Below are 16,612 nucleotides of genomic sequence, written 5' to 3' on the forward strand. Positions count from 1 at the left end.
GGTCTGGAGAGCTTGCAGGAAACTCGATTGTTCCCCTGCGTCCTGTCCTGCAGCCTGGCACATTGTGATCCAGGTATGCTCGTACGTCCCTATGAAAGTGCGGCGGGGCTCTATCTTGTTGGAAATAAAACTCATCATTACCGTATAATGCACGAATGGCAGGGAATATGGAGTCAGCAAGCATTGTTAGGTACGTTTCTCTAGTAACAGTACCTTCAAAGCGGAAAGGCCCAATGAGTCCCTTTGCAGACATACCACACCACACATTTACACCAGGCAAATTCACAGCCTTTTCAGCTGTAATGCGAGGATTATCTTCATCCCAGTACACACAATTGTGCCTACTGACAGTTCCAGTGAGATTGAATTGGGCTTCATCCGACCACGTTATGCTACCCAGAAATCCCGGTTCACGTCTCACCATCTCCTGAACCCATTCACAAAATTCTAATCTGGATCATCGTCACTTAGCTCTTGCACCAGCCTTGGAATGTACACACGAAACTTGCCTTTCTTCAGAATGCGTAGCACACTACTAGCACTTACATTACTCTCACGCGCCGCTTGCCTTGAAGATTTTTGAGGCGAACTCTGAAACAGTTCCAAGACCGCAGTTGTGGAATCATCACTTGTAGCTGTACGAGGTCGCCTGATCGACCTTTATGCACATCACACACTGTTCCATGAATTTCGTATTTGTCTCGTAGACGTGTAATTGTTAACCTTGAGGGTGGTTCTGTACTATACTCAGTTCTCCACAGTCTTCGAACTGCAGCTACATTCTCAAACTTCCAGTACCACTTAATGATCCCCTTCCGCGCTTCAAAGCTCAAACGCACGTCCGCCATGTTGCAGTTACTTCCTTGCCACTGCTGCTACCTGTTGAAGAAACATAACATTGCTTTCTCACAGATATTTAACGTTGTAGAACGGGAAATAAATTGTCTATGACAGTTCAAAGTGTGACTGAAAATTACATTTTTGCTGCCCTGAGAAGCCGCTAGGTAGGCCCTGCGACTGTTACCAGTTGAATGAGTGGCAGTCGTACAGGGTGTCCAGAAAAGGGCTCCCTGATTTCAAAATTAAATATCTCGAAAACAAAGATCGATAGAGGAATGCAGTAAACGGTATGTTTATTGTGAAAGCTGTAAGACGTTTATACAGCAGTTTGAAATAACAGTTTCAAAAGCTGCTAACAGATGGCGCTGTACGCTGTACAGCTCATATCAGCATACATAACCGTATGCAAGCAATCACATCACAATGTTTTCAAAATGTTCACCATTGGCGCAAACGAAGAATGAAATTCGCCATCACATTTCGTAGTGTCTCAACCGAAATGGATTCACATGCCACAGAGAATGCCGATTCAAGTTCGTACAGCGCGGCGGGATGCTTCGGGTAGACCATGTCTTTCACTGTGCCCCACAAAAAAAAGTCACAGCGAGTTAAATCCGGCGAATATGGAGGCCAATCCATGCCTGCACCAGTAAATTTGGGAATTCCAAAGCAATGACTCGATTCCCGAAGTATTCCTCAAGAAAGCGAAAGACTTGTTCGGTCCGATGTGGTCGGGCTCCATCTTGCATAAACCATTCAGTACGTGGTCGATCCTCTAACGCTCGCTGTGTGGCGACAAATTATTCCAAAATTGCAACGTAACGTGCATCAGTGACCGTTTCTCGAATGAAAAAAGGGCCATAATGCTTCTGCTGCACACTGCAGCCCACACAGTAACTTTAGGAGAATACAGGGGTTTCGCTTCACACCAATATGGCTTTTCGGAACCCCAAAATCGCCAATTCTGCTTATTCACGAATCTATTCAGGTGGAAGTGTGCCTTATCTATAAACCAGATGCAGCCAACATCAAATCCTTCACTATCAATCATTGTGAGCATCTGATTAGCAAAGGCAACCCTTTCTTGCACAGCTCGTACGGGTATGACCTGGTGCGTTTGAATTTTGAATGGAAAGACGTGTAGGCTCTTTCTCAGTATTTTTTGTGTGCTGGAACGCTTCAAACCAGTCTCAGAAGCAATTCTACGGACGAATGACATTGGATTTCACTGAATAACTACAGAGACTGTGGTGATATTTTCAGGCGTAACTGCGGTTTGCTTGCGGCCAACATGCCCCACTAGATCATCAGTTAAGCTGCCTGTTCGTTGAAATTTTGCGAAGAGCGTACGAATGGTTTTCGCATCGGGTCCTTTTGGAACATTAATTCGTGCTTGAAAACTTCACCTTGTTGCGAACCTGTGGTACTCTAGCACCAGAAAAATGCGTTGTTCAGTGGAGTACATGGTTTTGATCTGTTCCTTCGGTACGCTAACCTCCTTACACGTTTCAATAGTGGAACTGATCGCTCTGGGCTTCGGATCACTATTTATACTAGGCATTACGTATAGGCGATTACAACCCCATCCGTTAGCAGCTTTTGTAACCATTATTTCAAAGTGCTGTATAAACTTCTTACAGCTTTCACAATAAACATACCGTTTACTGCATTCCTCTATCGATCTTTGTTTTCGAGATATTTAATCAGGGAGTCGTTTTCTGGACACCTTGTAGCTGCTTACACTGACACTGACGCTGCTGCGTGTCGGCAGGTGCTGGACTCTGCGATCGCGGCCTTCTGCCTGGAGATCATCGCCCGGCACGGCGACCCGGCGCCTCGGCTCTGCAACAAGGACCCGCTCACGCTGAAGTCGGCTGCCTACCTGTCGGAGCTCTTCCCCAACGCCAAGTTCATCTTCATGCTGCGCGACGGCCGCGCCACCGTGCACTCCATCATCTCCAGGAAGGTACGACACGCACGCGGAGAGCTGTGCACGGCAACGTTTCCTGCACTCATCAGCTCTGTTGCTGTATCCGTTGCTTATTCCTGTCTCCCTTCAGAACTGCAGTGGCACTGCGTAGTTTCGTTTCAGTCCCGTAAAGGAGTAGCTGCACGTACATAAGAGCAGAGCGGGCTTGTTCGAGCAGCGATCTCTGACGTACAAATGTTGTGCAGTACGCATGCACTGCAGTGAACAATTTTCACGCATGTATCACCGCTAGAACGCTTCCCTGTCTCTGAAGAGTTGAAACGTAGTCGTTGTTCACAATGCGGAAATTCTGTTCGGATTGTTTGTTTGTGAAGTCCAGTCTTTGCTAGTTACCGTATTACAATCTGCGTGATGCGAAAACATTATGATTCGAGGACTATCGCCCTAAAATGTCTCACAAATTCTCTATTTGAAGATGGTATGTGTTCTTTCGGACATGATTTACATTTTAGTTTTTATTCCTATGACGTTTCTGTTTGACGAGAGCACTTTTGCTCAGACGTTTTAAACTATGGTGTGACTACATGTAATTCATGAAACTTTTTATTCTGGTGAAGCGTCATACCCTTATCATTGTTAGTCGTATTATCCAGAAACTTAAAGCCTCATTACTATGTGTACTATTACGCCTGCTCGGCTAGCCGCGCGATCTAACGCGCTGCTTCCCGAGCAGGCACGAATCTGCCCTGCGTGCCCCTGACACATAGGCACACCATCTCTACCTTGGCGCTGTCTAGTATGCTGACATTTGGGATCCAGCTATTTCCCATTGTGACCGAGCTTTGGGTTGCTTTCTGGAGCGCTCCTGTCCAACGTCAGTAAATCTGCAGAATAAATTCATGAAGATGGTATCTGCTCTTTCGGACATTTCTGAAAGAACAAAAACCATCGGTGACCATGCAGCTCTCTAGAATGAAATGATAATTAAATCAAGACTCTAAGCTGGCGACAGTCGTTGATATAGATCAACGGGGACAGTTGAATATGTGTTCCCCGACCGGGACTCGAACCCGGGATCTTCTTCTTTCATGGCAGATGCTCTATCCATCCGAGCCAATGAGGGCACATAGGATAGTGCGACTACAGGGATTTATCCCTTGCACGCTCCCCGTGAGACCCACATTCATCTTCATGTAAAGGCTAGCCGGCCATTGACCTACTTCTTTTGTGCGGATTCACACGCATTGCCCGAACTCTTACGGGACTGGGTAAGATTGTCTGCCGCGAGTTATGAGTGTAATGGGCTGGGACTCTACGAATGTAGTGTGTGGACATTAAGTTGGGAATGTGGACCTCACGGGGAGAGTGCAAGGGATAAATTTCTGCAGTCGCACAGTCCTCTGTGCCCTCGGTGGCTCGGATGGATAGAGCTTTTGCCATGTAAGCAGGAGATCCCGGGTTCCAGTCCCGGTCGGGGCACACATTTTCAACTGTCCCCGTTGATCAACGCCGGTCGGCAGCTTAAGGTCTTGATTTCATCACAGAATAAATTGGCGTTGTCTTCAGAGTTTGTAAAACAACAATATTCCTGAACTGCACCAATTGCTGCATGGTTCAACAGAACAGTCAAAACATTTCTGTTCGCGGTCCACGAACAAAATAAGGTATGGCACAAATTACCCCATACTCAACAGGCAGTTGCATTTAAGAGACCGCGCAGCACCCTCCTGAAGAACTACAATCGTAATTTCCGCACGTAGGCCGCGGCTGCCGAAGAAGCTCATTAGCTCCTCTGCGGGAAAAGCGAACGGCTCCATCACAGTGTATCCGACCATATCCCTGAATTATAAGCAAGGACGTGTAATATGTGGAGGGAACAGTGAGAAGAAATAAGACGGCTCATAATTCGTCAGTACTGTATAATGTGCTGCCCCCTTCACATCAGCCGGCCGGAGTGGCCGTGCGGTTCTAGGCGCGTCAGTCTGGAACCGCGAGACCGCTACGGTCGCTGGTTCGAATCCTGCCTCGGGCATGGATGTGTGTGATGTCCTTAGGTTAGTTAGGTTTAAGTAGTTCTTAAGTTCTGGAGGACTGATGACCTCAACTGTTAAGCCCGATAGTTCTCAGAGCCATTTTGAACCTTCACATCATGTTTACGGATTTTACATGTGGCAGATGACAATATCCATTGTAAGGATGGGCTTCCCAGTTCTCCTCCAACGGGTAGTCCTCCGAGACTCCCAAACTCTGTCGTGCGGCTAAATACCTGAAGGTAATTTAAATCACATGCTCTTTTCATATGAGGGGTATCGAAATCAGCAAGTGACTTTGTGCAACAGACCGATGGTATTTAAAAAAAACCATAGGAAATTACAACTATTTACAGGATCAGCAATTACTTTTCAAGATATTGTAGCGTGCGCATTCCAAATAAGTGTATTCACACGTATAGATTCGGTACCACAGACCGATATCCTATGGTGCCATATCTGCGTATCGGTTAATCTTTCTTACTAAAGCCATAGTGTAATCAGAAATATTTTACAGTATCACTTTGAAACAACTTATACTATTTGTATTAGTTTTTACCTGTGTCACTCGATAATCTGAAAGAATTATTTTGTTGACAGCCTCCTCGATTTGTCATTGATATTCTTACACCATTTATTTAACTGACAGACATAACGTTTGAGTAAAGAGTTGCTGTCTGCTAGATACGTACACCAAACCCCCATAAAATACCTAAACAAATAAATGATTCAACAACAATTGTCCCAGTTTAGAATTTACCTGCGTTAACGAGGTGTAAGGTAATAGAACGAGGATGGGTTGATAAGTATGGTAAATTTTCGTGAAAGAATTGAACATTTTTCAAACACCTTCATGGTTGGTAAGCTCGGTTATTGCAAGGCTCATATAAAGAACTTCAGTACCGCGCAACGAACGTTCACTGTTGATAGTCTTCTGAATTGGTCAGTGGGTCTCATGGATTGTGCGGCTGGTCCCGGCGGAGGTTCGAGTCCTCCCTCGGGCGTGGGTGGGTGTGTTTGTCCTTAGGATAACTTAGGTTAAGTAGTGTGTAAGCTTAGGGACTGATGACCTTAGCAGTTAAGTCCTATAAGATTTCACACACATTTGACCATTTGGTCAGTGTGTCGACTGTGGTTGAAACTGCAGAAAAATTGAGTTTTGTGCTGCTAGTAAGCATTTTCATTTGAAGGATGCGACTGCCGGACAAATCAAAACAGAAGTGGATGAAGTTCACGCGTACTCTGCACCACCGTTGAAGACCCTTGGCCGCCCGGGGGTAGCCGCGCGGTCTCGGGAGCCTTCTCACGGTCCGCGTGGCTCACCCCATGAGAGGTTAGAGTCCTCCCTCATGCGTGCGCGCGCGCGCGTGTGTGTGTGTGTGTGTGTGTGTGTGTGTGTGTGTGTTAGCGTAAGTTAGCTTAAGTTAGATTAAGTAGTGGGTAAGCTTAGGGACCGATGAGCTCAGCAGTTTGGTCCCACAAGACTTAACCAGAAATTTTCAAAGTTTTGAGGACCCTTTACTTTTGGATTAAAATATGTAAACATGATCAGACAATCACCGGATTTCAACACAATGTCTGACGATGTTTAATCACAGTCGGAAAAAAGTATAGCGCCGATTTATAACTGTTGATGAAACCTGGATCCATCATAGCACACCAGGAGTCAAAACAGCAGTTAAAACAATCGACAAAGGCTGGTTAAAGTGTACTGGAGAAGGCAAAGACCATTTTGTCAGCTGGTTAGATTGTGGCTACTGCTTTTTGGGTTTCCCAAGGAACAATCCTCATAGATTACATGGAAAAAGGCAGAACCATAACTGGACCCTACTGTGCCTCATTGTTGGGTCGTTTGAACTTGCATTGGCTAGGGAGGAAAAAAAAAAAGACCTGGGTTAGAACCCAAAAAAGTGCTTTTTCGCCAAGCTAATGCACCATCCCACACATCAGCGATAACATTCGCTAAAGTACATGAAGTAGACTTTGAATTGGCTTCTCATCCACTCTATTCATCAGACTTAACCCCCAAGTGACTTCTCCCTGTAAATTAACTTGAAACTTTGGCTCTCTGCGAAGAAGTTTTCGTAGTGCGAAAGTGATAGTTGCAATCAACTAGGATTTTGCAAAATTTGGAGAGAACCTATTTTTCCGATGGGATTAAAAAGCTGGAGGATCGCTGTACCAAGTATATATCTCTCAGAGGAGATCATGCCGAGAAGCAAGACGAGTTGTTTCCGAAATAAGCATTTTATCTCGCTTTTTTTTTTTTAGAGAGGTATCAAATTATCCTCATAGGCTGTCCACACCTCGGTTTGTCTATGAATTTTCTGTTTGTTTGCTCTTGCTCCTAAAAGACCCTTCTCAGTTACAGTATCTGTGTCACGGAAAACATGAGAATAAAAGAATTATCAGACAGTGTTCCGTTTTTATATATTAGGAAAAAATTACTTTTCATTCTGAGGAAAGGAGTTTTTCGTAGTCGCTTGGCGTTGCAGTAGTAATCAAGATCGGTCCATGAAGTGACGGAAAAGTTTTTATTTTTCTTCCTTAAGCAGCGAAAATTGTTAAGTCATTTGCAACCGAACTTCTTGCGTCGGTGGTGCTGGAGGGAACGCAAGTCTTCTGACATCGTTGTGCAAGAACGCAGTCTGGACAAACTTGCTGTTCGGCGAATGCACAAGTATTGAAAAGCCAATCGCGGGGATCGAACCGAGCCGTCGGCTTTTACGGCAGAGGAATGTATGCGCTTCTTCGGCAACCGCGGCCTACGTGCGGGAATGCCGCTCATAGTTCTTCAGGAAGAAGCCGCGCGGTCTCGTAAATGCAAATGAAGCCAGGCTACCGCTGACTGCTTCGCTACCCCAACAGTCGCTTCTCTAACTGTGCGTCTCTGTGTGCCCGTCTAGAGGTTTGTCCGGTTTTGCAGGTTGTGGACTGACTTTGCTATCGTTAACCTTTCCGTAATATAAGGGGAGATAAAATAGTTTCCGTTCGGAGGCCGACAGTCCAGAATCGGTATGCCAATCAGGCAAGATAGCCGTGGACATTGAGGCAGTCATCCCACAGACGCAACAGGTTGAAGACATCCGTTTGGTGAAAACACCGTGTCCTGCTGCGTGAAGAAGACTGTAACTGCCTGCTGCACATTCTCGTCCGACACGAACCGTCGGCCTTTCAAGGCCTTTTTTGACTCACCACAGGTGTGATACACAGAGAGAGATCAGGGCTATATGGCGGGTGCTCCAGTCTCTCACACTCGTCTTGACGTAAAGTCTGCGTTACGATATTTGCGATATGGGGACGTGCGTTATTATGAAGCAGCAGCATACCTTGTCGCAATTTTTCCAGACAGCCTTAATTGCACGCCGTAATTTTATTAACCAATATGTAATGGCACTGCAACTTGTGTTTCAATAGGACATAGTTTCAGAGAATTTCAATGCGACTACCTTGCATGTCTAGGCACACCCTCCCCCCCCCCCCTCCTCCCCCCCCCCCCCCCCCCCCCCCCCCAGCGCTCCACTGGAGACCGAAAAACCCGCCCAAGCATATCTGGTGTAATCTCAGTACCTGCGGCTCGAATCCGCTGTGTTAAGTGTTCAGTGCTGCGGATCTTCACCTGGTATACCTTATACTTGATAAACCCCATGCAAAAGCGTCTAAGGGTGTCAAGTCAGGGGAGCAGGGCGTCCACATCCCTGGAGAGGCACGACCATCTGTCGGGAAATGATTGATTCAGATAATCCCGAACAACGAGGGCAAAGTGAGGTGGTGCACCATTCTGTTGAAAAACAACAGTACCTATAATCACATCAGTTATAAACTGGGGCTCCAAAAACTGTTCCAACATATCTAGGTATGTGGTTCCAGTAACGGTTTGTTCTGCGAAGAAGAAGGGCCCGTATGCTGTTGACCTCGTTATCCCTAACCACACACTCACTTTTGCTCTGTCCCGTTGCCACTCCTGCAGCGCACTTCGTTGTTCGTCTGCCCAGATCCTGTAGTTGTGTCTGTTCACATGTCCACAGGTACGAAATGTAGCGTCATCACTGAACAAGACATTTGACATCAAATTTATCATTTTCCGCAGCTTGTAGCAGGTCATGACACATAGCTTGTCTGATGCGTAGTCCTCCGCTTCAAGCTATATACGACCTGGATATGAAACTTCTTGGCAGATTAAAACTGTGTGCCGGACCGAGACTCGAACTCGGGACCTTTGCATTTCGCGGGCAAGTGCTCTACCAACTGAGCTACCCAAGCACGACTCACGCCCCGTCCTCACAGCTTCACTCCTGCAGTACCTCGTCTCCTATGGTACGCACGTTGTGCAGCTTGTAACGAAGAACTCTCCATACAATGGTTTGAGGAATACCATCTAAGTCTCCTGGTAGATGCGGAAGGGCTCCGTGTGATCGCATCCTGCAAACTTTGCACGGTGTCTGGCGTTATGGTTGGCCTCGCTGCACGTTCTTCAACTGCAGTGCTACCAGTACGCTGGAATTTCAAGACTGGGGTCTTGATAGCAAGCCTGGTGGGGACTGTTTTCCGGAATCGACGGGTAAAATCTGTCCGCAACTATTCATACGTCATTCCACGAAGACGAGAGCAGAAACGTTCTTCCTTGGTTAGCATTCTGTCGTAGTACCTGAAAGAAACAAATATTCCGTTACTATATCACTGAAATGTATAGTGACTTTAGAATCACCCTGTATTATGTGTTAGGAGACATGACAACTCCTTATCTCATTTTTTAACAGATCTTGCGATTTGTTCCCTACGATTTGGACTCGACGAAAGAAATACTCCTGCAAAAAATGGGTTCAAGTGACTCTGAGCACTATGGCACTTAACATCTGAGGTCATCAGTCCCCTAGAACTTAGAACTCCTTAAACCTAACTAACCTAAGGACATCACACACATCCATGCCCGAGGCAGGATTCGAACCTGCGACCGTAGCGGTCGCGTGAGTCCTGACTGAAGCACCTAGAACCGCTAGGCCACACCTGCCAGCCAATTCTCCTGCAGAATTTCTCGCTTTCTATTGTTGTTTCCTCAGTTTTTTTCTGAAACATTAAATACGTCTGCTGAACTTAGAAAAAAAAATCTTTCTGTATGAGGAGGGTCTTTTAAATATTATTTTTTGGTTAGCATTAGCAAGAGTTAGCATTAGCAAGAGAAGTCTGCTCTAATGCTGTCTTTGTTGCGAGTTAATGATTTGTTCGTGTATTTGTTTATGTACCCTTGCTAAATTAGAGTCTACTTGTTCTCTCTTACTCCAGGCCAGATTTCTTGCATCCTGAAACATGGTTTGGTAGCAATTCATGTCAGTATATGAAATTGGGGTATTGATTTGTACATGGTGATTCAAAAGTTTGCACACGAACTAAAGGAGTCCGTAGAGGAGGCGAAAAAAACATATTTTGGAATATGAGCTTATGATCTTCGAAGTAATCCTGTGCCAGAGGAAGCTTTAGAATCGGGGGAACAACAAGAACAACCAATATACTCACGTCGTAAGCTAATCAAGGATAACGAACTGTTCCTGTGTATGTACAACTGTTTGTACAGCAAACGCGCTTCGAAACTTCCTGGCGGATTAAACCTGTGTGCCGGACCGAGACTCGAACTCGGGACCTTTGCCTTTCGCGGGCAAGTGCTCTACCGACTGAGCTACCCAAGCACGACTCACGCCCCGTCCTCACAGATTTACTTCCGCCAGTACCTCGTCTCCTACCATCCAAACTCTACAGAAGCTCTCCCGCGAAAGTTTGGAAGGTAGGAGACTAGGTACTGGCAGAAGTAAAGCTGTGAGGACGGGGCGTGAGTCGTGCATGGGTAGCTCAGTCGGTAGAGCACTTGCCCGCGAAAGGTAAAGGTCCCGAGTTCGAGTCTCGGTCCGGCACACAGGTTTAATCTGCCAGAAAGTTTCATATCAGCGTACACTCCGCTGCAGAGTGAAAATCTCATTCTGAAATTGCGTTTCGTCTGTTGTCATGTCGTTAGCGTCTTCTATTCAAGCTATGTACGTAAATCGGCCTTTCATTTGTGCGCTCTGATATCAGAGGGGGAGATGCGACTGCATGGCTACCTCTCTCTTCTGATACGACGCTTCATGATTTTATTCGTGGCGGTTCATCAAAAGCTTCGCGTACCTGACACCAGTTGCCCACGAAGTAACATCCTCGTCAGGATACTTGCAGCGTCTGATGAGGTTCGCGCGATGCCTGATGTACTTTGTAGAGTGCGCCATCATTTTGTACGAAAAAATGGCTCTGAGCAGTATGGGACTCAACTGCTATGGTCATCAGTCCCCTAGAACTTAGAACTACTTAAACCTAACTAACCTAAGGACATCACACACATCCATGCCCGAGGCAGGATTAGAACCTTCGACCGTAACAGCAGCGCGGCTCCGGACTTGAGCGCCTAGAACCGCACGACCATCGCGGCCGGCCATTTTGTACGAAGAACTTAGTCTGAGGTGAAGGTTTTGGTCGCTATGTTGAACACATTATGTAATATGCAACACCGCTGATTATACATTATCTTTGTTAAACTTACGGTGCCTGTGGTTTGACTGACCTTGACCGTCCAGTGCTTTCACTGCCTCAATGTTACTTTCAAGACCATAAATTCGTATACAAAAGTTGCTAAATTTGGACTGCTCTATCATCCCTTTAAATTTAGCCGCAGTATTTTGAATCATTTTATTACAGTCATCGTCATACCTAGGGAAAGAAGAGAACGGAGTAAAAGGATGTGAAGTTGTTAAGTGTCATTGCCCTTACACGTCGATCTTTTACGGGAGTTTTAACATGATTTACATGTCTAATGAGCACTGATAATCGATTCTAAACATACGCTGCTTCTGGTGGGTGAAGCTACCAATAAAAATAATCTTTGAACAACACTGTTAAAAGCTGCTAGCGCAGGTGTCGCAAGTCCGGTCCTGTCGAGTCAGTATATCGGTGTCTATTAGCAGATGTGATAATAGGCAGTTAATTCCGTGTTGGTGTGGAATGGAGTAATGGTGATTAGTGACAGATGTACGAGTGATTACTGGAAACGTGTACATACGTTGTGCTCTGCTTTACTGCTAGCCATGAATAAATGCCGCAGTTAGTTGATCGCAGCAGTGACTTTGAATTACGACCGTGTTAACATCAGGTCATAAATAACTACAGCGTAAACTTTTGTGTGTTCAGTTAGAGTCTGCACCATAGATTTTACGTGAAAACGTCGGGGTAGAATAGTAAAAATGTTCCGTGGTAATATGCAATGTAACTACGAATGTTTTTAATACAAATATTACAGAAGAGATGGATCACGAGTTTGGACTACTGCTGTATTCGTGATGGGCCAGCTTTTTAACCGCTTTCCGCCGTTTTTAATTCCTTTTCGACGCTGCCGTAGCACCTCACATTCACTCGCCACAGAACTTTTCAGACTTTTTGGATGCTTTTTGACGCGACCTATTCTCTGACTTACGTTTTCTGTAAATTCTAACATGGTTACGACACGTTTCATTATTCTATAATTTTCAATATAACACCGATTTTCACTGATATTCCGGCGAATATTTTAAATTGCCTCGCTTTGGATCCTAGCAGTACTCCGCAAGCTCTTCACAATGACACCCGAATCAATAACGGAGCTAAAAGCGTTTTCCACGCTACACCAAATTACAACTTTACATGTAAAGCTAATTCATAACAGTCATTCGTGCCTACACTGGTACGATAACGTCACAGCCAAAACAAATACTGCGCGACAAACGCGTACAGACGTGATGTATGCGTTATGGGCTCAACTGTTATTTTATGAATTATTAGCCTCGTAGGTATTAGCGATACCAAACTGACGCTATTTTGTCGCATAAGAATGGGTGTTTTCACGTCAAAGATAATTAATTGGAAGGTGGGTTACGTTACCAGCGGCAGCCGTAGGGAGAAGTAATATGATGTAGCTTAGCTAACGCCGTCATACGAAGATGGAAACAGGCGGGTATCGTCATAAGGCAAAAGAAAGTTTGTAACTTGTGTGAGATGTGCTTGCAAAGTTTTTGTATAGGAGACAGTCTGAAGTAAAAACCACCGTTAATTGAAGACATGAGAAAGTACTTATTTAAAAACTTGGGAGAAGTGTGGTTTCCTCTTACGTTACGCAGCAGATCATTATAAGATCCCGTTTGTGGGCGTAGGTAGAGGGTATATATAAAACGTAGGTCAGTTGATAGTGACCGGGCCAAATATCTCACGAAATAAGCACCAAACGAAAAAACTACAAAGAACGAAACTCGTCTGATTTGAAGGGGGACCAGATTGGCGCTATGGTTAGCCCGCTAGATGCCGCTGCTATATGTTAAATGGCTATCATTTGCGTTTTTTTTAATGGTAGCCCCTATTTTTATTACATATTCGTGTAGTACGTAAAGAAATATGAATGTTTTAGTTGGACCACTTTTTTCGCTTTGTGATAGATGGCGCTGTAATTGTCACAAACGTGGTATCACGTAACATTCCGCTAGTGCGGACGGTATTTGTTTCGTGATACACTTCCCGTGTTAAAATGGACCGTTTACCAGTTGTGGAAAAGGTAGATACCGTGTTGATGCATGGCTATTCTGATCAAAATGCCTAACGGGCGTGTGCTATGTATGCTGTTTGATATCTTGGACGACGTCATCCAAGTGTCCGGACCGTTTGCCGGATAGTTACATTATTTAAGGAAACAGGAAGTGTTCAGCCACATATGACACTTCAACCACAACCTGCAACAAATGATAATGCCCAAATGGGTGTTTTAGCTGCTTTCGCGGCTAATCCGCACATCAGTGGCAGACAAATTGCGCGAGATTCGGGAATCTCAAAAACGTCGGGACGATGACAGATTTTTTGCACGCGTTCTATATAGCGAGACGAAGCTTTATTCACCAACAGCGGTAACGTAAACCGGCATAATATGCACTATTGGGCATCGGATAATCCACGATGGCTACGACAAGTGGAACATCAGAGATCTTGGCGGGTTAATATATGGTGCGGCATTATGGGACGAAGGATAATAGGTCCCCATTTTATCGATGGCAGTCTAAATGGTGCAGTGTATGCTGATTTTAAAAAAAATCGTTAAAATGGCTCTGAGCACTATGGGACTTAATATCTATGGTCATAAGTCCCCTAGAACTTAGAACTACTTAAACCTAACTAACTTAGAAGGACATCACACATCAGCCAGTCGTCACGAGGCAGAGAAAATCCCTAACCACGCCGGGAATCGAACCTGGGAACTCGGGCGTGGGAAACGAGAACGATACCGCACGACCACGAGATGCTGATTTCCTACGTAATGTTCTACTGATGTTACTACAAGATGTTTCACTGCATGACAGAATGGCGATGTACTTCCAACATGATGGATGTCCGGCACCTAGCTAGCGTGCGGTTGAAGCGGTATTGAATAGCATATTTCATGACAGGTGGATTGGTCGTCGGAGCACCATACCGTGGCCCACACGTTCACCAGATCTGACGTCCCCGGATTTCTTTTCTGTGGGGAGAGTTGAAGGGTATTTGCTGTCGTGATGCACCGACAACGCCTGACAACCTGAGTCAGCTTATTGTCAATGCCTATGCAAACATTACGGAAGTACTTGCTGTTGAGAGGAATGTCTTTACACGTGTTGCCAAATGCATTGAGGTTTTGACGGACATCATTTTGAGCATTTATTGCATTAATGTGGTATTTACAGGTAATCACGCTGTAACAGCATGCGTTCTCATAAATGATAAGTTCACAAAGGTACATATATCACATTGGAACAACCGAAATAAAATGTTCAAACGTACCTACGTTCTGTATTTTAATTTAAAAAACCTACCTGTTACCAACTGTTCGTCTAAAATTGGCAGCCATACGTTTGTGACTATTACAGCGCCATCTATCACAAAGCGAAAAAAGTGGTCCAACTAAAACATTCATATTTCTTTACGTACTACACGAATATGTAATAAACATGGGAGTTCCTATTTAAAAAAAAAAGAAAAAAAACGCGGTTGATATCCGTTTGACCTATGGCAGCGCCATCTAGCGGGCCAACCATAACGTCATCTGATTTCCCACTCCGAACTAGACTAGTTGCGTCCTTTGTTGTTTTTTCGTTTGACTCTTATTTCGGGAGATATTTGGCCCGGTCACGATCAATGTACCACCCTGTATACAACGCAGCGCGACTCCGATGCGAGTATATAGGCACGACATGTAGGCAAGGGATTAGTATGGCATTCACGTCTTCCCAACGTGCATTCGGTAGATGCGGAAACTTGATCTGTGGCGACATTATTACCAAATGCGTGCAAAGAGAACAAACGTGCTGCTATTGAAATGTTCAAGTGTGTTTGAATTCATAAGGGACCAAACTGCTGAAGTCATCGGAACCTAGACTTACACACAACTGAAACTAACTTGCGCTAAGGACAACACACACACACACACACACACACACACACACACACACACACACACACACACACACATTCCCGATGGCGGACTCGAACCTCAGGCGGGAGGGGCCGCGCGGCTCCGCTACTCTTTTCTTGGCAGCCGAAGGACGAACACCTCTATACATCCGTCGGCAGGGTGGCGAGTCTACTTGAAAACCTGGAATTCGCCGGGAATTCTAGTTTACCTGGAAAAGTCAGTGAAATCTCAGGGAATTTCAGAAATTATGTAGAGTCTCAGCGAATTCGGTGTTTTTAATATAACATTGGAAGAGACAGACCACCGGCTGTACACCCCATTCCACTACATAAATTATCGATAATTAAAAACTGCTGTTGAACTAAAGCGGAGTGGGAAGAGAAGACGTTATGTGTAATAAACTCCGCCCCCCCCCCCCCGCACCTTCCTATTCACTGTTAACTTCCGAGGAACTTGAATGAGATCTGGAGGAAGTAAAGCTGTGAGGACGGGGCGTGAGTCATGCTTTGGTAGCTCAGATGGTAGAGCCCTTGCCCGCGAAGGGCAAGTCTCGGTCCGACACACAGTTTTAATCTGCCAGGAAGTTTCATATCAGCGCACACTCAGCTGCAGAGTGAAAATCTCATTCTGGAAACATTCCCCAGGCTGTGGCTAAGCCATGTTTCCGCAGTATCCTTTCTTCCAGGAGTGCTAGTTCTGTAAGATTCGCAGGAGAGCTTCTGTGAAGTTTGGAAAGTAGGAGACGAGGTACTGGCGGAAGTGAAGCTGTGAGGACACGGCGTGAGTCGTGTTTGGGTAGCTTAGAAGGTAGAGCACTTGGCCGCGAAAGGCAAAGGTCCCGAGTTCAACGGTCCGGCACACAGTTTTAATCCGCCAGGAAGTTTCTCAGGAGCTTCTTATCAAATCATCTTCCTCCCCGTACCAGGACTTCTCAGGAGCTTTATTTTTTTCACGTCTGAGTAACCAACCTAATTGGAGAATGTGTATGTCGAGCTTGTGATCGAAAACAACTGTTGTGGTATGGTGGACGAAATTCCGTGCTGGCCGCTATTTGACGTAAGACGCCAGTCGATCTGAGAAGCCAACCAGAAATGTCGCCAACTCCAGTGGGAGACACTTGAGCACTCGGCCCATGGTTCTGAGCTCTGCCCTTCCGGTTATCAGGTCTCCGGTCCCTTACAAAAGGCGTTGAAGGTCGAAGAGTCCTCTCGGACGAGGACGTACATCAGACACTGACAGACCTCTTCACGCAGCAGGGCACTTTGTTTTACCAAAAGGGTATCTTCAATACGGTTGGATGATTCCCTCAATGCTCACGGTGATTTTGCC

At 45.5% G+C, this 16,612-nt stretch overlaps 1 protein-coding gene across 3 annotated transcripts in view; it reads left to right on the top strand.

Moving 5' to 3' along the window:
* Window positions 1–16,612, top strand: part of LOC126336125 (protein-tyrosine sulfotransferase-like) — an 859,377-nt gene that overhangs the window by 798,857 nt on the left and 43,908 nt on the right. For all 3 annotated transcript variants that reach the window (XM_049999633.1, XM_049999618.1, XM_049999625.1), the window contains one exon: window positions 2,612–2,806. In XM_049999633.1, coding sequence (XP_049855590.1) covers window positions 2,612–2,806 — 195 coding nt within the window. The remainder of the gene's footprint in view (window positions 1–2,611; window positions 2,807–16,612) is intronic.

This window comes from Schistocerca gregaria, chromosome 1 (genome assembly GCF_023897955.1).
Source record: "Schistocerca gregaria isolate iqSchGreg1 chromosome 1, iqSchGreg1.2, whole genome shotgun sequence".
NCBI classification, from domain to species: Eukaryota; Metazoa; Arthropoda; class Insecta; order Orthoptera; family Acrididae; genus Schistocerca; species Schistocerca gregaria.